The sequence below is a fragment of the Podarcis tiliguerta genome (genome assembly GCF_965153285.1).
Source record: "Podarcis tiliguerta genome assembly, chromosome: Z".
NCBI classification, from domain to species: Eukaryota; Metazoa; Chordata; class Lepidosauria; order Squamata; family Lacertidae; genus Podarcis; species Podarcis tiliguerta.
In genome coordinates, this window is record NC_139553.1 from 18,047,215 (window position 1) to 18,070,495 (window position 23,281).

The window sequence follows — 23,281 nt, forward strand, 5'->3', positions numbered from 1 at the left end:
CATGCTAAGACAGCATTTTGCAAAAGATCTCTGCACCCTGTCCAGAGGCCATGAGGTTTGTGGCTCTCTTGGAGCTTGTGAAGACCCAGACTCAAACCCTGGCATTGCCAGCAAGTTGCTCGGAAGCTGGGGATGGGTGGTAGATCAGTGGCCCCGGGGTCAATCCCTTGGAGCATCTCCAGGTGAGACTGGGAATGTCCCCTGTCTGAATTGCTTGGGAGCCGCTTCCAGCCCTTCTGGACAACACTAAGCTAGATGAACCCAAGGGTGTGACTCTGCATAAGGAGACCAGGTTTCAAATCCCCTACTCAGCCATGAAGCTCACTGGCTGACCTTGGGGCAGTCGCTTGCTTCTTAGCCTATCCTGCCTTGAAGGGTGGTTGTTGGGATAAAATACACTTACTACCTTGAATTTCTTGAAGGAGAGGTGGGGCATATAAACCTAAGGATGAGGCCAAAGAGATAGAGAGAGCACTATTTATTTACATCAGAAGCTGTTCATCCAAAACAATTTCCTTTGCTTCACTGACAGTCTGTCCATCCAAAAGGGAGGAGGACCCACTGGTTATTCCACTTGTCCTTTCCCCCCTGGTGCTAAAACTTCCTGCTTGCGTACTTTTGGGGGCGGGGGGGGGGGAGAGCAGAGTGCTCCCTGGCCCTCTTCCTATTCTGTGATCCTCTGTGTGCAGTGGTTTTCGGCATCCCACACCTATGAATATTTGGTATTTGAGATTTTCTTCCACAAGAGTGTCTTGAGGCTGCTGAGCACCAGTGAGTGGTGGACCTCCATCTGGCTAGCCAAGCCGCTGAGGGTTGTGCAGGTCTTGAGCTGCTTCTGAAGCTCATCTTTCAGATCGGAGGGCGCCCCGTGGAGCAAGTACTCCTGCAGAAGCCCGCACACCTTGGCCAGGTTGGGCTGGACCACGTCACTCTTGCACTGCTTCATGAGCTTGTCGCAGGGGGCCACGCAGTCCCTCCCATAGGTACAGTCCACGTTCTGCTCGCAGTGGCGCCCTTTGAGGAAGCCGCGGATGGTCATCTCTGTCGCCACCTTCCGGAGGTCCACCATCTTGAAGTCATGCCTGTCGTTGTAGCCCATGTTCTTGAAGCCCGCCTCGCAGATGTAGAAGTTGCCGTACATCCCGTGGAAGATCTCCTCCACAAACTCCAAGAGGCCAATGGCGATCTTCGCTCTCTGCGGCCAGGCTGGGGAGAACCACCGGTGAAGGACCCTGTGGATGGCCGCGGGCAGCAGTGGCTGCAGGAAGCGAGGGACCTCCACAGTATAGAGGGAGGTGTGGCGGATCTTCTCGGTGACGTACAGGTCCCCACAGTGCCCCAGCAGTTGGGAGGTGTGCTCCTTCTCATGCAGGGAGAGCGTCAGCAAGAAGTCGTTCAGCTGCAGCAGCGCCCAGATGGATTTCGCCTCCGCCAGCGACAGTTTCCCATCTCGACTGACATCCGCCATGGCCATTATCTTGTTCACTAAATTGGTGAAGGAGACCTGGTCGCCTAGATTGGACTGCAAAAGACAGATAGTTTTTCATTTCATTTTACACTCATACCTCACGTTGCGTTTGCTTCAGGTTGAGCGTTTTCAGGTTGCGTCCCGCGGCGACCTGGAAGTACCGGAAAGGGTTACTTCTGGGTTTCGCCGCTCGTGCATGCGCAGATGAGCAAAATGACGTCATGCACATGTGCAGAAGCAGCAAATTGTGGTCCGCGCATGCGCAGATGTGGGTTGCGTTCTGCTCATGTTGCGAACGGGCCTCCGGAACAGATCCCATTCGCAACCAGAGGTACCACTGTACTTCATTCCTTTTTTCTATCCTTTCCCCCCCTTTTGCTTCTAGCCTTTATTACCATTACAGTGGTGCCTCGCAAGACGAAAAGAATCCGTTCCGTGAGTCTCTTCGTCTAGCGGTTTTTTCGTCTTGCGAAGCAAGCCCATTAGCAGATTAGCGCTATTAGCGGTTTAGCGGCTATTAGCGGCTATTAAAGGCTTAAGGGATTAGCGGATTAGCTACTAAAAGGCTATTAGCAGCTTAGTGCCTTAGAAAAAGGGGGTGGGGAGCGGGGAAAAAAACCCAGGAATCGCAAGACATTTTCGTCTTGCGAAGCAAGCCCATAGCAAATTCATCCTGCGAAGCACCTCCAAAACGGAAAACCCTTTCGTCTAGCGGGTTTTCCGTCTTGCGAGGCATTCGTCTTGTGGGGCACCACTGTATTAACAATCCTAAAATTGCAGTAGTAGGGTATTACATCATCCCATATCCAAAGCAGAAAAACAGGAAATAATACTGTTATGAGCTCGCTGGCTTCCCGCCGCTAGCCCCACCCCTGCTGGCAACAGCCCCACTCCTTTGCCCTCCTCCCAGGACTTCCAACAGCTAGCTCTGTTGTTTTGGATCCTCAGCCCCCTGAAAACAAGAAACCCTTTCCCCATACCCTGCTGGTGCAGTGACAAACTCACTTTTAAGAAATTCAGGAGCATCTCCTTGAACTCATCCATCGATGTCCCCCGTGTCGGCTTGCTGAAAAGGACCACATCTCTCCTGGGGGCTGAGTCAGGGTTGCCATCGGCTTTGAGGGCCTCTTCAATGCCACATTTGATTATCACCTCCTTCTCTTTCCAGAGGCCGCTGTATACCTGCACCGAAGGAGAGGAATGTAACTTAGAGAGACAAACTGGATCTGCAGGACACAGATTTATTTGACAGGTGCCCAAAGTTCACAGAATGTAGCATTGGAAGGGAAGACACACACACACACACACACACACACACACACACACACCACACACTTAGTCCAACTCCCTGCATCGCAGGATTCACAGCTATGTTGACCATCTGAAGTCTGTGCCTGTCAATATCAGAAGAAAGATTCCAAAAAGGGTGGCCTGAATGATCAGGTGGATGCAGCTCAATGTGTAAAGTGATGCAGGCTGGGGCAAAAAAAAACTTTATTCAACACACGCGCTCCTGGGGTCTAAATTGGACGTGGCGGACCATGAGCAAGAACTTGGTGCCATAGCAGAGAGCTCGATGAAGGTGTTGGGCCAGTTTGGTGGTCATGAAAAATACAAACCAGGCCTAGGGATCATCATGGAAGGAATTGGAAATAAACTGCCAGTGTCATTGTGCTGTTATACAGATCTAAATTGCAACTGCGTTTGGAATATTGTGTGCTATTCTGGTTGCCTTGCCCCAAAAAGGATATTGTATATTATTATTATTTTAGAAATCATTTTTATTGGCTTTACAAATACAAAGTACAAATAAACAGAGAATAAAAATGTATATATAAAGATATTCTCTGAATCTCAAGACTTCCCCTATCCCCACCATGGGGTATCATTTTAAATAGCTACTACTGCATATTCACCAATACTCCATTTTTTATATCAAATCATATTATCCATCATAATTTTTACACTACAAGTGAAATCAAAATCCTGCCTTTGCTTCCATCTGCTTACAGTGGTCTCCTAAATAATTTATAAATTTTTCCCATTCTTTTATAAAGTTTTTGTCCTCTCGGTTTCTGAGTTTTCCAATCATTTTTGCCATCCCAGAATAGTCCATCAGCTTGGTTTGCCATTCTTCTCTGGTAGGGAATTTGCAAAAAGGATATTGTAGAGTTGGAAAAGGTTGAGAAAATGGCAAGCAAGATGATCGAGTTGATGACGGAGCAACTCCCCTCTGAGGAAAGGACTTTTAAATTTTGAGAAAAAGATAGGCAATAAGATAAAAAAATTACAAAATTATACATAGCATGGAAAGAGGAATGGGTTTTCTCCTTCCCTCATGGACATTCAGTGACGCTGAATGTTAGGAAGATCCAGGACAGACCTAAAGTCTTTCATGCAGCACACAATTAAGCTTTGGAACTTGTTCCCACAGGAGGCAGTTGCAGCTAGCAACATGCATGGTTTTAAAAAGAGGATTGGACAAATTCACCAATTTAAATGACCACCTTCCCACCAGCATACAGCGAGACTTAAGCAGCCTGCCCAGCACTGTAATGTCTCCACCTCATCCCTGCTCCCTGCCAACAACTTGTGCCAACTTCAAAGTCTTTCCATTGCTCTAGCCAATGATGGAAGGTCAACCTACCTGCTGGGTGGGAGAGGACGAAAGGCAGTGCTGGAACACCAGTGTATGATCCTTGCAAAGGTCTTTACACGTCGACCCGGAAATTATTCCTTTATTATATTGGTCACACTGGAAAGGAGAAGGGGGAAAAAACAAAGGAATCAATAACTGTTAGCTACCATATCCCACCTTTCCTCAAAGGAATGTGAGGTGGTGTATGTGGCTCTGCTTCCCCTGTTTACCCTCCCTGGGATAAGGCTGAGAGACAGTGGCTGGTCCAAGGTCAACCAGTAAGCTTCATGCCCTGGGGTTGGTGTCCCCTCAAACACTGCAGTTCTATGATTATACAGCTCAGTTTCTTCAGCAAAGCAATGCGTTCCCATGTTACTTCCTTCCCTCCTGAACCAGGCAGGAAAGAGGATGTCATATTTGTCAGGGGAAGGAGAATCTCACATTTCTTCACTGCGGCCAAAAGCCCCTCCTGCTCCTTCCCCAGCAGTCTGGGACCATTCCTCATTGAACCATCATTAAATCAGAGCTCAGAGAACTCTTCATTAGAAGGCACCACTCTGGGCAAATAGCAGATGGCAAACAGCAGCCATCTGGCCATCGAAGTTCCTCTGGAGGCTCCTTAAACAGCAGCCAAAAGTTCCAGGCTTCTCTTCTGCTCACTCGGCTTCAGATCTATTATAGGTCCAAGTCCATGCAGCACCCCAGCTGAAAGGGAACTTTTTCCAATGGAAATGCTATCACCATAGACCTTAAGAGAAGCCAATGGCACATCTAGCCCACCATCCTGCTCTCACAGGGGTTGACCAGTTGTCCCGAAAGGAAGCCCAGAAGTAGGACCCGAATGCCTAGGACCTGCAATTCCTAGCAACTGATATTCATGCAGTCCTAGAATTGTAGAGTTGGAAGGAACCCCAAGGGTCATCTAGCCTCCAGCAAAGGAGACCCCACTGCCTTCCGATGTAATATTAACCATAGTAATCATAGTAATAATAAATAATTTTGCAGATGTGGATGGGGGACACTCACGATGATCATCTGGCAGACATGTCCTCTGCAGAGTTCTGAATAGGACGAGTAATGCATGTAGACCACCCAGCTGCCCACAAAAATGCCCAGCCAGGCAAAAAATAGGTACTTGACCTTGATGCCAGGAAGACGGCTCTGCGGGGTTGGGAAGAGAGAGCAAAAGAAATTTAAGGAGAGCCAAAACAGGTATGGAAGGATATACCTATATATACACAAAACCCACATCTGTTCACGGGTTACAGGCAAGGTGAAGGTCCCAACCCACATACAGTGTCCCGGGCCCAGGAAAAACCCTGCTGGCACCACAACAGCTCAGGAGTAAACCCAGAGTTTCATTTTTTCTTTTCCTCTTTCAAAGTCTGCCTGGATCGGCACCTGCACATGCCAGTATGCCAGTTTGCATGGCATATTGGTTAGAGTGTCAGACTGCTAGTACCTGGGAGAGACCAGGGTTCAAATGAGAAAGAGGTTCCCTGTCTGAAACGTTGGAGAGCTTCTGCCAGTCAGTGTAGACAGTACTGAGTTAGATAGAACAATGAGCCCAGCTTGATAAGAGGCAGTGTCTTATTTAAATTGGCTTATTATTTAGAACATGAGGACTAGAGCCTTATTTTTTAGGTAAAAGGCTCAGTGGTAGAGCACCGGCTTTGCCTGCAGAAGGTCCCATGTTCAATTTCCAATGGCATCTCTAGGCCATGCTTGAGAAGACTCCTTGAAACCCTGGGAATCCACTGCTGCCAGTCAGTGTAGTCGATACTGAACTAGATAGACCAATGGTCTGAGTCGGTTTAAGGCAGCAGCCTTATTCAATTCACCTTCCTTCAGAATTTTAAGGAGGAGAATTTTGCCATGATTGAGGAAGAGAGGGCCATAGCTTCCTATGTTCTTGTGTTAGAGGACTGTAGCACAATTAGTCCTTGTGGTTCTAAACAAAGTATTGAATTAAACAAAGGTCTGAGAGACTAGAGGTTTGAGTTTCCAGACAGATTTGGGACGCAATGGCTGTTTTTCTTATAAACTCTCCAACTTCAGTAATAATAACAACAACTCTTAACATTTCCACCCCTAGGAAAGGTAACCATATTTACATTTTGAAATCAGGAAAGCTTGCACACTATGTTGTGAAGTTTCTGGTTAGCCTAATACAGATTTTGGATTTATTTTTACAGATTACCTTTATTTTACTTTGTGACTCTTAGGTTGGAACTTGACTGTGCTGATTTCTTCATGTGAGTTTTGGGACTGGCGGTGGCAGGGGAAGTTGTCGAGCTATCTCAACCTTCACCAACCTGGAGCCATCCTGATGTTTTGGACTACAACCCCCATCAGCACCAGCCAGAAACACACAAACATCTGGCAGGCAAAGGTTGAGCTTAGATGTATAAGTTCTGATGGAAGAACTGGTTGGTTCCTCCCCCAGTGGAGAGTCAGCACTCTGGATTGTGGACTTTGCAGTTATGTAATGCACATTTTGCCTCTTTGGGGGCTTACTGGATGGAAATTCATGCCGCTCTCACTGATAAAGGCCATCTCAGTCTTGCAAAGCAAAGGTGAATTATAATATTTTCAGCAGCAGGTTGGGAGTCCTCTATTCCCAGACATTTGGTGGGATAGTTTTTTAATCTTGGCTTTGTGTTGACAATTATTCCTGATGTGTTTAGCGAATAGGAGGGCTGCTTTGGTTTTAACTGTCTGTATCATTTTAAAAATTTGTGTATTTCAATGACAGAGATTACTTGATTCTTTTCCTGAAAAAGGCATCAAAGAAATTAAACTGGCAAAATATTCTACTGAGATGCTCCCAATGCAAACTGATAAGTCTGATTTGGCTCTGGGGCTGTGAACATTTCTTTCCTTACTCGATAAGTACTCCTTACTCCTTTCGACCTGAGAGTTAAAGGGCACCCTAGCCTAACCTTTTCAGGTGAGAAAGAAAGTCTGTTGCCATTTGGCTAATTGAAGAATGGAAAGGAATCCCACCAAGTTTAGTGGGTGTTACTCCCAGGTAAGTATAATAAAAGATTTTGGCCTTTCTCTTTAACCATGACCTCTACCTCTTCAGATGAAGTTCCTAAAGCATCTCAAGAAGGTAGCCACTATTGAGGTTTTCACAATAGGCAAAAAATGTTGTTGTTGTTTAGTCGTTTAGTCGTGTCTGACTCTTCGTGACCCCATGTGAAGCTTAATTCATCTGCCTTGTCACTGTTTCATCAGCTTAAAAAAAAAATCCAACACGCTTGATTGACATGGCCCAGATTATCTCGATTTAGTGAGGGGGGTGTGGGGAGAAGTTGCAAAACAGTTTTTAAAAAATGTCCCTTACAATGCAACCCTATATTTGTTTAGTCAAATGTAAATCCCCTTGAATTCAATGGAGCTAATCGTCCAATGTGCATCTAGTCCAGCCTCCTGTTCTCACCATGGGCAACCAGATGCCTCCTCTGGGAAACCTGCAAGCAGGATTTGACCATAAGAGCACCTCTTCCCCTCCTGTGGATTCCAACAACCAATATTCTGAAGAATCATTACTGCCCCTAATAATAATAATTGATAGCCCTTTCTTCCATTAATTTGTCTAATTCTCTTTTAAAGCAATTTAAGTTGGTCACCTTCCTTTCTGTGGGAGTGAGTTCCGCAGCCTAAATGCACTGGGTGAAGAAGGATTTTCTTTTCCCTACCCTAAACCTTCCAACATCCAGCTTTGTTGCATGCCCACAAGTTTTAGTGTTATGAGAGAGGGAGGAATTATGCTATGCATAATTTTATAAACTTCTATCATGTTGCATCTTAAACTAAAAAAGCCCCAACCTTTCCTCTAGGATAGTTGCTCCATGTCCACTTTCAGTTGCCCTTTTCTGAACCTTTTCCAATTCCCAGGCCAGAACTGTACACATGATTCCAAAACCGGTTCCCCCCCCCCTTAAGTCCATTGGTCTTTGCACTTGGGAAAGAGATGCCCCCTATTCTAATACATGCACAGACCTGCCGGGAGGAGAGCAGCCTAGCCACAGCCATGCACTATTTCTTACCATCGTCTGCAATGGATGTTGGGAACACAGGAAGCTGCCTTCTGCAGGGCCAGACCCTTGGTCCATCTACTGTACTTCAGTATTGTGCACACAGACTGGCATTCACACTTCCCCACACTTCAGGCAGGGCATCTTTCCCCAGCCCAACCTGGAGATGCCATTAGGGATCGAACCTGGGACCTTCTGCATGCCCAGCAGCTGTTCTGCCACTGAGTAGAAATCCTCTGGAAATATTTTCAACACTGACTGGCAGCACCTCTCCACCCATTCTGGCAGGAAGTCTCTTTCCTTTGCCCTACTTTGGATATCTGGACACTACTGTCCCTCTCCTGAGAATGGCAGGATTCAAGAGACGTCTCACTGCCATTTCCAAGCCAGTTTTCATTCTTCACACACACACACACACACACACACACACACATCCTTGCTTGATTTGAAGGGCACTTTGTGTTTCCCTGCTGCAGCATTTGCCTGGCATTTGGGCACCAGAGATGTTGCAGTGCAGAATGCCCCCAAACTCTTGGCCTTTTGCAATTGCCAGCTGGCCTGGCTGATTTGCATGGCTGCCTCCAAATGGGCCAGATATTATTCTCCAGCGCTCAGAGGCATCCCACAGTGTCTCTGGCCTTTCCTCAATATCTCTCTCTCCCCCCAAAACCAGTCCCCCAGGTTCATTAAAAATAATAAATACACGTGCTTCGACAGTGAACACACTTCTTGCAGAGGCTTCTGCTTGTAGAAGCTAAAACCCAAAAACCAGAAAAGGACGGGCGGGTGTACTAGAAAAGCAGATGAACTGGTGCAGGAGTTCTCCACCTGCTTGTGGGGCCAACCAAAGGGGGTCCTCCTTCGCCCCCAGGAGGTTCCTCCTGCTTTTTTTTTTACCTGCTGCATCAGGTAACGCCCAAGTACCCCTTTGGCGCTTAAGCGGTAAATGGTCCAGTGGTGGGGAAGAAGCTGCCTTTGACATTGACAAGCTTGTCAATTGCAAGAGGCAAAGGCGCGTGGCGCCCCTGTATACAATCTCCAGCAAGAAGGGCGGCATTTTTTTATCGTTATTTTTTTGCTCCGAAGCCTCATCCCATCTTGAGAGATCAATTCTCCGCCCCCGCCCCCACGCAGTACCTGCAAAAGGCACTGAGCTTCAGCTCGGAGGCCAGAGACACACAGCTCTCCCTTTCCATCGTTTCTCTCTCCATCCGCGCCCGCCTTCGCTCTCACCTGCAGCCCCATGGAGAGGGGGCAAAAAAGTACCAGCTGCACAACCCTTCTCATGCTGGGCTCCGGCAGTGCCGTGGGGGGTGTTTCTTTTGTTCCAAGCCCCCCCTGGAAAGAAGGGGGGGAGGCGCTGCGCTCACGCCAGACTGGACAGGGCAGGGACTAGGGGGCTCGGTGGGTCCAAGGCAGTGGGTCTTCCAGGCTGGCCGAGGTGGGGGCCCCTGCTGCCTCCCCGTTTCTGCCGCATCTTCCTCCTTCTTCCTCCTCCTCCTCTGGATGATGCTGCGGAGACGCTCCTTAAAGGGGACGTCTGCCCAGGCACATTTCTGCCCGCCGATGGAAAAAGAGACCCGAGGGCGAGCTTCCCCCCTCCCCTTCTCCTTCCGTCCACAATCGGGTCTCCAGCTTCCGCTTATAAGTCTTTGTGGCATCTTCAGGCAGGAGGCAGGAGGCCTTTTTGGGGAAGAAGGGGAGCCCAGGCCCCCCCAAAAACATCCCTGGAGGAGAGAAGGGGGTCTCCCAACCCCAGGAAGCGCAGCTGGCTTGCCACATTTGGAAATGGATGAAGTGGCGTTGGTACCTTCTGCATAACACACTTGGCATCCTTCAACCTTAAAACTCGCTCCTGCAAGAGGCTAGGAGGACCAACCACCTGGGCAGCGATGATCTTATTACTCGCCCTTCACCCTAAAGTCCGAGGGCATGTTACAACCATTTAAAGTATAATTTTTAAAAAAGGAAAAAAATAAGAGCATTTCTGAATCAGGCCAGTGGCCCACCTAGAGCAGCATCCTCTTCTCAGTGACCAACCCAGTGAGAAACCTGCAGGCAGGACCCAAGCAGAAGAGCAACATTCTCCCCTAATGTGGTTTCCAGAAGCATTGCTGAAGCCATTGTGGTTAGTGGCTATGGATAGCGCTCTCCACCTCCATGAAGCTGTCTAATCCTCTTTTGATGTCATCTTGCTTGGTGACTGTCACTGCCTCCTGTGGGAGTGAGTTCCACAGTTTAACTATTTAAAAAGTTTTCCAAAACTTATAGTTACAGGAGGTACTATAGCAAAAAAAAAAGCATTAAATAAAAATAGCATCTAATAAAAATTAAAAGAAGTCCATACAATTGCTTAGATTTTAGATTTCCAATCTTTCTGCATCAGAAATCTACAAAGCTTGAAAGAGGGTGAGACCAATTGGAGGAGGAGGCTACTGATAGCTACTAGCCCTGATGGTTAGGTTTTGTGTGTGTGCAACAGGTCCTCCACTGCAGGATGCTCTTAAGACAGGATGCTCAGTCTAACCCACTTGTGCAGAAACAGAGGAAGCTGGCTTAAACTAAGTCAGGCCACTAGGTCCATCTAGCTCAAGACTGTATACACTGATGAGCAGTGGCTCTCCAAAGTTTCTGGCAGGGTTTCTTTCCCAGCCTTGCCTGGAGATGCCAGCAGGGATTGAAGCTTGGACCTCCTGTATGCAGGACAGGTGCTCTGTATCTGTATCTACAGCCCTTCCCCTAAAAATAAACTTAAGGTTCCAGACCTCATGATTCTTTTTTTTTTTTTTTTTTTTTTTGCAAATTAAATTTTTATTGATATTGCATATATTTACATAGGAACAAATACAAAATTCATAGCATAACCTACGCATATCACATCAAATCCACAAATCATAAATATAATACAAAATTCTTTTAGGCTCTGCCGAGCCTTAGACTTCCTTCCACACTTTTGGTAAGTATCAAATAAATGTTACAATCTTGTATTTTGTCTCTTTTATTCTAGATTATTTGCTGTTAGAGTTAATTCAACCCCACGAGTGTCGTCTAGAATTTAGTTCCAAGATAAGTCAGATATTTATTCCAATTATCATGAAATTTCTGTTCGTCTTGATCCCTTAGTCTTCCTGTTATTCTAGCGAGCTTGGCATAATTTATCACCTTAACCTGCCAATCACTTATACTGGGTATATCTTCTGTTTTCCAATTTTGTGCTAGCATAATTCTTGCGGCTGTAGTGGCATATAGAAATAGTATCTTATCTTCTTTTTTGATTTCTTTGCCCGTCATTCCTAGCAGAAAGGCTTCAGGCTTTTTGGGAAAGGTATATTTAAGAATTTTTTTAAGTTCATTGTAAATCTTTTCCCAAAAGCCCTTCACCTTGCTGCATGACCACCACATGTGGTAGAGGTCCCCCTCTGCCTCTCCACATTTCCAACAACTCTTCTTTTTCAACTTGTAGATCTTGGCTAACTTCACTGGCGTGTGATACCATCTATATATCATTTTCCATAGGTTTTCCCTTAGTGCCATACACGCCGTGAACTTCATGTTAGTGTTCCACAGTTCCAGCCACTTCTCAAAATCAATATTATACCCAATATCTATTGCCCATTTAGTCATAGCCTCCTTCACCTCCTCATCTTTTGTATACCACTCCAATAAAATATCATATAACCTAGTGAGTATTTTATTCTTACCTTCTATAATTTCTGTACTAAATTTAGATTTTTTATCCTCAAATCCTAATTACTTTTTGTCTTCTTTTAACAGATCATTTACCTGGTGGTATTGTATCCACCCAGTAAATGAGTTTTTAATTTCTTCATATGGTCTGAGTTTAATACGTTGATCAGTTTTCCGTATAAGTTCTTCATAGGTGGCGTTCTTCCCTTCCATATTAGTTTTCTTAACAGTTAGGACCTCTATTGGTGAGATCCACCAAGGTGTCTTCCTTTCCAACAGATTTTTATTTCTTTCCCATACTTGGAATATTGGTCCTCTAAAAATATGGTTCAAGAAGCCTCTGTGAGCCTTCACCTTTTCGTACCATAGGTACGCGTGCCACCCGAACCTATTGTCGAAGCCCTCCAAGTCCAAGATGTCTCTATTTTCCAGTCTTATCCAATCTTTCAGCCACAGTAGACACGCCGCTTCATAATATAGACTTAAATCTGGTAGGGAGAAACCCCCTCTCTCTTTTTTATCTACCAATATTTTCATTTTTATTCGCGGTCTCTTTCCCTGCCAGATGTATCTCGCTAAGGCTCTTTGCCAGTCTTTGCACTGCTTTAGCCCCTTAAGTACAGGGATAGTTTGAAACAAAAATAACATTCTAGGCAGTATATTCATTTTAATGACCGCTATCCTCCCCAGGAAGGATAATTTCATTCTCTCCCAAATTTCTAGATCTTTCTTAATACCCCTCCAGGTGACCTCGTGATTCTTAGTGAAGGGCTGATTTTTCCAGAGCTTTTTGGCAGAGGGTCTTTCGCCAGTACTGTGTGCAGATGTCTCTGGGGACTGAGCCTGGGGACTGAGCCTTCCATGTGCAAAGGAGATACCATACTCTACCCCTTCAACATAAAATACGATTCTAGTCCTTGTAGTTCAATTGAACAGGAATGTGGGGACCTGCCTTCTATCTAGTCAGACTGTTGGTCCATCCAGCTCAGTACTGTATACACTGGCTTGCAGCAGTGGCTCTCTCCAGGGTTTCAGGCAGCGGTCTTTCTCCCCCAGCCTCTGGAATAAGATGGATCCAGAGCAGAATGGATTCTGAGTAGACTCAGTTGCCTCTGGAATAAGACCTCAGCCAATCCTCAGTCTGATGTTTTCTTTTCCTTTGAAATATTTTTGCCCTCTTAAGTGTCTCATCTCTGCACACCACAAACTGAAGGAGCTCCCAGGAAAGGGTGCACAGGTCAAAACCACCACCCACCCTTCAAGAGAACAGCTGTGTTGGAGCGCATCTCCCACAGAGGGGTTGGCACACCTGACATAGCCAGTAGGTGGCATGTTGAACACAAGAAAAATAAAGTCTCCACCTGCAGATAGTTTGGAGTTAAAAGGAAATAACATATTTACTCAAGTCTAATGTGCCATCGAATCTAAAGTGCACCTTAATTTCCACAACGTAATTTGGCCAAAAAAGGTGAGCATTAGATGTGAGTAAAAATGGTAGTTGTTATGTTTTTCTGTTTCTACTTCTGATGGTTATGCCTTAGAAGTATAAAATCTCTAATAAAAGCAAAGTTAATAGGAAAGAAGGGGAACATTGGTGCAACTTCAGACAGACTCCAGCTCCCAGCAGCCACTGCAGATCATCTGCTTTGGTTGCAGTCAGCCCCAAGTTTCACCAATCGCATCTCCAGGTGTTCCCTGCCCGAAACCCTAGAGAGGCACTGCCAGTCAGTGTGTGCAGTGCTGAACTAGGTGGACCAAGGGTCTGACATGATCTAAGACAGCCTCCCTTTGCCCCTGAGATTCTGTTTATTAAAAGTCACCTTATTGTGATCTTTATCAGTGTAACATTCAGAACAGCCTAAGGTCACCAACAGTTCTGTGCCCCAAAGATCATACAGAAGGCATAGCAAACTCAGCCCTCCAGATGTTTTGGGACGACAACTCACATCATCCCTAGCTAACAGGACCAGTGGTCAGGGATGGTGGGAATTGTAGTCCCAAAACATCTGGAGGGCCGAGTTTGCCTAAGCCTGTCATACAGTCTACATGAGGAAGAACTTTCTGATGGCAAGAGCAGTTCAACAGTGCTGTGGAACAGACTCCCTCAGAAGGTGGTGGACTCTCATTTCCTTTGAGGTTTTTAAGCAGAGGTTAGATGGCCATATGTCAAGGATGCTTTAGTTGAGATTCCTGCATTGCAGGGGGTTGGAACAAAATGACGCCACTGCCAAAGTCCTAGCTCCACAATCCATTGGAGGAAAAGCCTGACCCCATAGACGCAGGTTTTGGACCACTTCCAACATCCCCTCTCTCTTCCAAAGGAGGCATCCTTGATATGTGCATAGCCAGTCAATGGGGAAAGTGGTTTCTGGGAGGGTTTCAGGCAGGGGACATTCCCATTCTCACTTGGAGATGTGAGGGGTTGAGCCTGAGACCTTCTGCATGCAAAGTGAGTGTTCTGCCACTGACCTTCCTAAGGGAATGGCCCAAGCACAAGAGCATTCTGCCCTTCTTTGGCTCCCAGGAACCAGGATTCAGAAGCATTACTGCCTCTGATTGTGGAGGCAGAGCATAGCCTTATCCTCCATGAATAGCCTCATCCTCTATGACAGGGATGTCCAATTTCCAAGAGACTGCGATCTACTCCCACTATAAAAACACTGGCAGTGATCTACCCATTCGATTGACCAAAGTTGTTGAGCTTTTCTTGGGGGGGGGGGGGGACTCAAAGTTGTTGAGCTTTTTTGGGTTTGTTTTGTTTTTTGGTCAATCAATCAATCAGGATTAAGCGATCGACCAGGATCGACCAGGAACACCCCACGATTGACCGGTTCATCACGATTGAATAGTTCTATGACATAAGAAGAGCCTGCCGGATCAGGCCAGCGGGGCCCCACCTAGTCCAGCCTGCTCTCACAATAGCTAATCAGGTGCTCCCATGGGAAGCCCGCAAGCAACAGCAACTCTCCTATTGTTATTCTCCATTATCTGGGTATTCATATGTAGACTGCCCCTGGGCATGGAGGTTCTGCAAACACAATAGACCTCCTTAAGAAGAGCCTGCTTGCTGGATCAGGCCAGTGGCCCATCTAGTCCACTGTTCTCACAGTGGCTAACAGGATCCCTATTATGAGAAACCCACAATCAACACCTGAGCACAGAGCCCTCTCCCTTTGTGCGGTTTCCAGAAACTGGTATTCGGAAGTGCAACTGCTTCCTACAGTGGAGGCAGAGCATAACCACCATGTAGTAGCCACTGATAGCCCTCTCCTCCTCCATGAATTTGTCTAAGGCTCTTTAAATGCCATCTGCGTTAGTTGCCATCACTTCCTCCTATGGGAGCGAGTTCCATAGTTAAACTACATGCTGCATGAAGAAGGACTTCTTTTTATCTGTCCTGAATCTTTCAACATTCAGCTTCACTGGATGCCCACGAAAGAGGAAGAAGGACTTCTTTCTATTCACTCTCCATGACATGCATAATTTTATGAACTCTCTTTTACTTGCCTTTCCTCTAAACCAGTGGTTCCCAACCTTTTTTTGGCCACACCCCACCTAAGCATCTCTAAAATCCGGAACCACCACCCCCATTACATATAATTCTTATTATTCCAAAAGTGAACTCCTATTCACGTGGAGGAAGCCTAAAAGGCCTTTAACTTGGTCTAACGTTCTTGAATCCCCCCCCCTTAAAAATCAAATTGCCCCCCCTGTGGGGCGTGTGCCCCACGTTAGGAACCACAGCTCTAAACCAAAAGGTCCCAAACTCTCAGGAGTCACTCAAGATAAAGCAGGGTGCCCCAGTTCTAGAGCCCTAGCAACTCAGCTCTTATTAGCCTAGAACACCTGTCTTGCCATTGTTCCCTTCCTCAGCCTGCTCCAGTTGCCAGGGGCTTGAGTTTGGTTCTCCAGGGAACTGGGTGCCTGATGGTAGCTGAGTCAGGCTCCTTTTTTCTCCTTAAAGCACGGGTTTCCACATTTTGCTGAGGCAAGACCTTTAAACCTTGTGATAGAGGCAGCTGATCCAGATTTCTGTATTTTTGTTTCTGAGCTGGCCTCGGCAACATTAAGTGGAAGAATTTCTGCCTGAGATAGAGGGAAGGGCTTGTTCCAGTTGCTTGGGGGGTGGAGGATTTTTCTATTCCAGCTAAACTTAGTGTGATGCCTTTGCAGAGGTCTCTGGTGGTTTGCTCAGTCTGGTGCTGACCACAAGCAGTTCCTGGCTGAACCTGCAAAAATGTGCAATCCTACTTTCACTCTTGTTATAGATGGGGGTAGTGGCTAAACCCAATAAACTAACAATTTTTCTCTTCACTGGCTGGCCTAGTGAAGAGCAAATCTGGGCCAGGAATCCTTTGGTCTGGGGAGACAGATGTTGCCAAGGTGATGGGGTGTGTGTTTGAAGTGACAGGAAAAGAGTTTTTAGCAAGGTGTTCTGCAAAAGAGGAGGAGGAGGGAAAGACTGGGATCCATGTTGGGCAGGCTGGCTGAGGGCTGGCTGCGAGAGATGCCTTGGATTACAGGGCTGCTCTGCTGTGGTGGACAAGCCCCTCTTGAAATGACCATCTGGACTCCCTCCCTGCAGAGTGAAGGTGTAAATAGGTGAATAAACTATATTTCTTAAAACTATGACAGTCTCCGTCGTGTCTCAATTCTTCAAAGGAACACAAACCCTGGGTGAGTGCTGGGAACTCCCTGGCCTCTTGTTACTGCTTAGCAGAGAGAGGGAAAGGGACTTTGAATGAGAGCTGAGTTGGGAAAGGGCTGTAGCTCAATGACAGAGCACCTGCTTGGCATGCGGAGGATCCCAGGTTCAACTTCTAGTTTCGCCAGGTAGAGGTCCTCCATCTGAAACCCTGGAAAGTCACAACCAATCAGGTGTGAACATTACTGAGTAGATGGACCAAGGGCCTCAGTAGAAGGCAGCTTCCTATGCTCCTATTTAACTCAGAACTATGAAGACTAGAATCTTACCTAATTTTTAGGGGGAGGGCCATAGCTCCGTGGTAGACCACCTGCTTTCTGCCTGTGACTCTGGGGAGTCACTGCCAGTCAGAATAGACAATGCTGAGCTAGGTGGAGTGATGCTCTATAACTCTGTGTCATGCAGCTTCTTATGTCTGATCCTTCAGTGGCTTTGCAAAGGATTTTGGCCCTGAAAAGCAGCCATAACTGGAATGAATGAATGAATGAATGAATGGACTAGGTGTTTGGAGAGCAGTGGCGTGGGGGGAAATCCACTGACCAGCCTTGCAAGCTCAGCAACTGGTTGGCCTCCCCACTCCCTGGGGTTGTCCGTACTATCAGCACAGCATCTTGCTGGTAGGCACAATGGCTATGCTCTTGCTCTGCAGATGGAAGCAGCAGGAGAGGAGAGGGCTCCTGTGCTCAGGGTCAGCTTGGAGGTTTCTGTTTGGAGCATCTCACTGGCTACTGGTGATAATAGGATGCTGGACTAGGTGGGCCATTGGCCTGATCCATGAAGGCTCTCCTTATCTTTTTATTTAAGAGGCGCCCTGCTAGATCAGGCCAAGATGGGCAACCCCACCAAACCCAGAATCCTCTTCTCTACAGGAACCCAGGAAGCTCCAGGAAGCCCACAAGCCAGGTATCTCTTTGCATCTTTACAGGGGGACATCCCTAGGTGCCTGGAGTCAAGAAAACATAGTTTTGTGGTTGCTTTTAGGTGATTGTTCTCATTTTAATAACAAGTTTGTCCTGTAGATGATGATAATTGCATAAGAACCAGCCCCTGACTTTATCAAAAGACAAAGAACTTGGCTGGCTGCCTTTCCCAACACACCCTGCTCTTGTTTTTTGATGTTGTCAACCCTTCACCCAGCTGGGGAAATTTTTGTGTTGAAACCAGAAAGTGTTTATGCTGGTGGTTTAAGTACAGGGAAGCAGGAGGCACCCTGTGGTGGGCAGAGCCTCTTTAAGAACAGCTTATTACCGAGTGAAATCTGGGCTCTGGAATGTGAAGCAAGAAGAGACAACAGTGCTCCTGAGCCACGTGCAGACTGCATTTCCCTCCCTGCCAAGAAACCGAGAGTCTCATTTACATCAGGGAGAAGGATCACAGTTGTGTGTGTTTTCTGGAAACGTTCTGGGTCATGCCATTTCTGCTGGCCACACCCATAGCCCTATATCAGGTCAGATCCCTAGTCCATCTTGATACATATTGTCTGCACTGACTGGCAGCAGCCGTTCTGGCTTTTAAGCAGGGGGCTCTTTACCAACCCTATGTGGAGATGCCAGCGGGGATTGAACCTGCGGCCTTCTGCATGAAAAGCAGGTGCTACACCACTGATCTATCTGCTAAAAATTAATAGATTCCAGTCTTCAAGGTTCTGAATAAAGGGACTGAACCTGAGGCCTTCTGCATTTAAAGCAGCTGCTCCGGTACAACAGAGGTACTGCATTTTCCGAACTGGTGTTTATACTGGCAGGCTATGAACAAGGGATAATTTTGAAAAGCAACATAGACTCAGTGCAGAACATGGAGAATTCCCACACAGACCTACCCTTTTTTTTCCTTTGCAGATTGCATTCTACAGAAAGGAATAAAACAAAAACTTGATGCTCCCCCCCCCCCGCTTTCTCTTTATAAGCTGCCTTAGACAATATTTCCACCAGGGGCATTAAATCAAAGCAAACACCACCAGGTTCTGTCAGTGGGGGCCAAATCTCAGCTAAAATGCAACCCAACGAGCTTCCCACCCAAAACTCTCACCTTCCCAATCTGTGTTTATGTAATCCTGGCTTTCAACAAAAGCATCCAAAGTCCATCACCACGGAGAGGCCCTTAGGACATATCCTGCCACTGCCTTTTGCCAGAGTCACGATGGAGCAGTCTAACCTGGGAATGCACTTTGGAACACAGCAACACACCCATCAGTACACAAGCAGAGCTGTCACATATAATAAATGATGCAAATTTAGGCCAATACTCAGGAACCTTTGGATGCCAGATCTTACTCTGAGGAAAGGGCTGCCAGCATGATATTATGGGTCCAGCAGGGAGGGTTTTTTTTCAGCCTGAGGGTCACATTCTCTTCTGGGCAACCTTCCAGGGGCCATGTGCCAGTGGTAGGTGAAGCCAGAGGCAAAAGTGGCTAGAGCAATTCATGCAATTTTACCTTTTGACAGTAAGCTAGATTCTACACTTGTATGAAGAGCCTGCAGGATCAGACCAGTGGCCCATCTAGTCCAACATCCTCTTCTCACACTGGCCAACCAGGAGCCTCTTCTAGGTGGCCCACGATCAGGACCTGAGCACAAGAGGCCTCTCTCCTCCTGCACCTGGTGTTACAGAAGCATTGCTTTCTCCAGCTGGGGAGGCAGAGCATAGCCACTGTGGCTTTTGGCCATCGTCAACTACCTCCTCCATGAATTTGTCTAATCCTTTTTTTTTAAAGCCACCTAGGCGATCTTTTCCCAGCCACCTAGCTTTTCCCAGCAGTGATGTATGATGTATTTTCCCAGTAGTGATGTATGGAAATGAAAGCTGGACCATAAAGAAGGCTGATCGCCGAAGAATTGATGCTTTTGAATTATGGTGCTGGAGGAGACTCTTGAGAGTCCCATGGACTGCAAGAAGATCAAACCTATCCATTCTGAAGGAAATCAGCCCTGAGTGCTCACTGGAAGGACAGATCCTGAAGCTGAGGCTCCAATACTTTGGCCATCTCATGAGAAGAGAAGACTCCCTGGAAAAGACCCTGATATTGGGAAAGATGGAGGGCACAAGGAGAAGGGGACGACAGAGGACGAGATGGTTGGACAGTGTTCTCAAAGCTACCAGCATGAGCTTGACCAAACTGCAGGAGGCAGTGGAAGACAGAAGTATCTGGCGTGCTCTGGTCCATGGGGTCACGAAGAATCGGACACGACTAAATGACTAAATAACAACAACAACAGGCCATCACTGCTTCCTGGGGATGAGAGTTCCAAAGTCTAACTCTGCACTGTGTGAAGAAGCCCTTTCTTTTAACTGACCTGAATCTTCCAACATGAGAGAGAAACTTTTCTCTCCCCGCTTTCTCCACACCATTTTGGACACTATTATCATGTTGCCCCATGCGCACACACACCCCACAGACCCCAATAGGTCAATGTTTCCTTATGATTTTTAGTAGGACCAAAGAAAGCACTTGTGCAATGGGAGGAGTCAAGCTGCAGATTTAGAAGCCGCCCCAATTTGCTCTCCAGAACCAATGGCTATACTTGCATCTCTTCTAAAGCATTAAAGCAGCTTAGCAATCAGATCCTCTTTAAGAGAGACAGTAAAAATACAAGCTCAGAGAGATGCAGGGTTTCCCCTTCCTGGTCTTGGTGCCGGCAAAGGAGAGGTCTCTTATCTGGTGCAAAGAGCCGGAGAGGATTCTGCACAAGAGGTGAAGAGCAAGAGAGGATTTAACTAAAATAACCACACCCTGCTGGTTATCTGGGGCATGGCCTCTCAGGAATATCCCCATTGAATCAAGAAGGGGCTGGTGAGCTCCTTTCCATGTGGGGTGAGTGTCTCATAGAACAATGCTGAATAGTGGAAGATTCAGGACAGATAAAAGAAAGGATTTATTCATGTAGCACATTGTTAAACTATGGAACTCAGTGCCACAGGAGGCAGGGACAGCTTAGGTAATTTTAAAAGAGGATTAGAAAAATTCATGGAAGGCTGTTGATGGCTATTAGCTATGATCGCAATGCTGTCTCTACCTTTGAAGGCAGTAATGCTTCTGAATTCTAGTTTCTGAAAGCCACAGAAGGCGAGAGGGCACTTGTTCCTGAGTCCTGCTTACAGCAGGTTTCCCACTCGGGCATCTAGCTGGCCAGTGGGAGAACAGGATGCTGGACTGGGCCCCCTTTGGCTTGATCCAGCAGGCTCTTCTTATGTTCTTATGAGATCCTGAAAGATGGGAACGGTAGGATGGGAGAAGAAAGTGGGGGGAGGGTGGACAAAGAAAGGAAAGAGGAGGCACCTCCCATCTCTGAACCTTTGGAGAACCACTGCTGCCAGTCAGTGCAGGCAATACTGGGCTGCTGGGCTGGCTCATTTTAATACACTTTCCCATGTAGCTCAGTGTTGGAGCATCTGCTTTGTTTGCAGAGAGTACCCTCTTCAGTCCCTGGAACTTCCAGGTACAGCTGGGATTATCTCTTAAATCTGAAGCACTGGGAAACCACTGCTGCTAGTCAGTGTAGTCACTAGTGAACTAAATGGACTGCATTTAGTCCATGACTCAGAAGCATCCAGCTTCCTGTATTCCTGTTTGATTCAGACTTCTTCAGAACTATGAGGACTGGAAACTTTAGGGGAAGGGCTATAGCTCCGCTGAGAATGTCCCCTGTCTGAAACTCTGGAGAGAAGCTTCTGCTGTCAGCCAGTGCAGCCAGTCCTGAGCTTCAGTTAATTCAGAACTATGAGGACTAGTATCCTAACAAAGGCTCCTCCAGAAGCCCCGGAAAGACACTGCTGCCAGTCTGTGTAGACAATACTGAGCTAGATCGACATGTGCTTCTGTTTAATTCAGCTATTTCTCCAGAGTCGTGAGGACTAGAATCTTTCTTTCTTTTCAGGGGGAGGACCTGATCAAAGCTCTGACTCAGCCCTAAAGCAGCTCCCTCTCTTGCAAAGCCAAGCCCGGGCGCCGAAAAGCAACCGTGAGCGAGCAAAAGGAGGGCGTGTCCGCCGGGTGTGTCCGCCCATTAAGGGACGGGACGGGCCCGGCTGAGCCGCCTGGAGTTGCGTGCCGTCACTGCTGCTGCCACTGTCACCTTTCCTTCCGCGCCTACAACGTTTCGCGCTCCACTACGCGGCTCTCCCGGTCTGTGCGCTGCGTGGAATCCCGCCAGCTCCTCTCCACAGGACCCGCAAAAGGGGAGAGCGAGCCCCCGGCGCCCTTTTGCGCGCAGGATGGAGACCCAAGGCGGGTGGCTCTTCTTCTGGGTGCCCCTCATGCTTGTTCTGGTGGCACTGGCGCTGGAGCTCAGCCCACGGGCCAAGTTCAAGGCGAAGATTGGCTTCTACTGCGTCCTCTGCGTGGTTGCCTCCACCTTCACCGCCCCCGTCTGCCTCCTATGGAACCGAGGAAGGACTGTCCACAACATGACGTGAGCTTGGAAGCTTCCCCGCTTCCCCGATCTCCCTTTATTTATTTGGGGTGTTCTTTGCAATAATAGCTGAGAGTTTGGGCTATATATATATATATATATATATATATACATACACACACATGCATCATAGCGGGTTGGACTAGATGATCCTTTGCGTCCTTTCCCATTCTACGATTCTGTGACATCCCTCCCACCGTTTCCTTTCCCGGGTCGGGATTCCTTTCCCCCCTCAGGGCGCGGAGCTCTGCGCGCGCTCGCAAGCTCTCCTCGTGCTTTTCTTTCACGGATGTTTAGCAGGCAGTTTGCAAAGTGTGGCAACGTTTGGAGGCTCCCCTCTGCCAAGGACAGGCTCCTTGTTTTTCCCACACACGTGCCTTAATACAAGTGACTGCTTTTTTAAAATTTATGTTTTGCCGCCCTTAAAATATTTGCAAAAATCCACAGAACGCGGCTCAAGCAATGTCTTTGGAAGCCCGTTTTCTCTGCCGCCTTCTAGCAAAACTCTTAATGCAAGCTTTCCGTTTTGGTGACTTGTGGAGCGAGCCTTTTCAGAAGGGAGAGTTTTCCTCCTCCGCTCTTCCGGGTTTGCAAGTCCTGCCTCTTCCTGGAGAGTAGAGAGCAAGCTAGGATAGAGAAATCTCGCTTTAAACCAGCGGTCTCAACAGGTTGAGAAAGGCTGCTTTTGCTTTCCATTCTCTTAAGAAACCTTGATCCTTCACTTCCTCAAATCTCACGCGCGCACACTTTACAAGAGCCCCAAATCTCACACCTGGATGGGTGGGGGGCGGACTCTCTGTGCATAGTCTAGAGCAGCGCTTTTCAAACTTTTTCGGCCACCGCCCCCTTGACTCCATAAACTCAACCCCAGCGCCTACTGCCCTACCCTATACAAAGACATTGTTCAGAATTTTTTTGTTGGCATCCATCTGTCTCGAGAGACAGTGGAATGCGCCTCCGGGGGTGAAGTCAAAGTGCTGTAGAATCACGGTCCCAATAACAGACAATAACAGTAAAACTCAAAACAGCAACAATTAATTGCACATTTACTCAAAATCCAATTAAAACTCTTTGGCTTAATTGGAGGAACTTGATCCAGTGATAGCAGCTTTTCAAAGTGTAATAGTCATTTACACCTTCAGCGCCATTCTGCCCCCCTCTTGTCTCTTAGTGCCCCCCAGGGAATCAGCCTCCTCTCGCCGCCCCGCCCCCCCATGTTACTGCACACTTTGGGAACCACTTGGTCAGGGTGTCTTTTCACACCTCTACCTCCCCTTGCTATTGCAAAAAACAACAATCCCAAGAACAAAATACGCAGCTGGCTGCTCAGAA

The 23,281-nt window shown here is 47.2% G+C and overlaps 2 protein-coding genes across 3 annotated transcripts in view; one reads left to right on the plus strand and one right to left on the minus strand.

The window, feature by feature from the left end:
• Positions 1-463: 463 nt before the first annotated feature.
• DIPK1B (divergent protein kinase domain 1B) lies at positions 464-18,703 on the minus strand. Of its 2 annotated transcripts, none has more exons than XM_083422761.1 (5): positions 18,570-18,703; positions 5,133-5,267; positions 4,116-4,223; positions 2,474-2,650; positions 464-1,522 (listed from the first exon to the last, which is right to left on the minus strand). In XM_083422761.1, the coding sequence occupies exons 2-5, from the start codon at positions 5,187-5,189 to the stop codon at positions 710-712; spliced, it is 1,155 nt and encodes a 384-aa protein (XP_083278887.1). In that variant the 5' UTR covers positions 5,190-5,267; positions 18,570-18,703; the 3' UTR covers positions 464-709. The 2 variants fall into 2 exon arrangements, with proteins under 2 accessions (XP_083278887.1, XP_083278886.1); XM_083422760.1 differs by lacking the exon at positions 18,570-18,703 and adding an exon at positions 9,383-9,731.
• Positions 18,704-20,060: 1,357 nt separating this feature from the next.
• The window catches only part of AGPAT2 (1-acylglycerol-3-phosphate O-acyltransferase 2), a 32,201-nt gene continuing 28,980 nt past the window's right edge, over positions 20,061-23,281 (plus strand). Inside the window, exons 1-2 of the mRNA XM_083424026.1 lie at positions 20,061-20,352; positions 21,416-21,949. Of these exons, the coding sequence (XP_083280152.1) occupies positions 21,753-21,949 (197 nt within the window). The 5' untranslated portion in view covers positions 20,061-20,352; positions 21,416-21,752. The remainder of the gene's footprint in view (positions 20,353-21,415; positions 21,950-23,281) is intronic.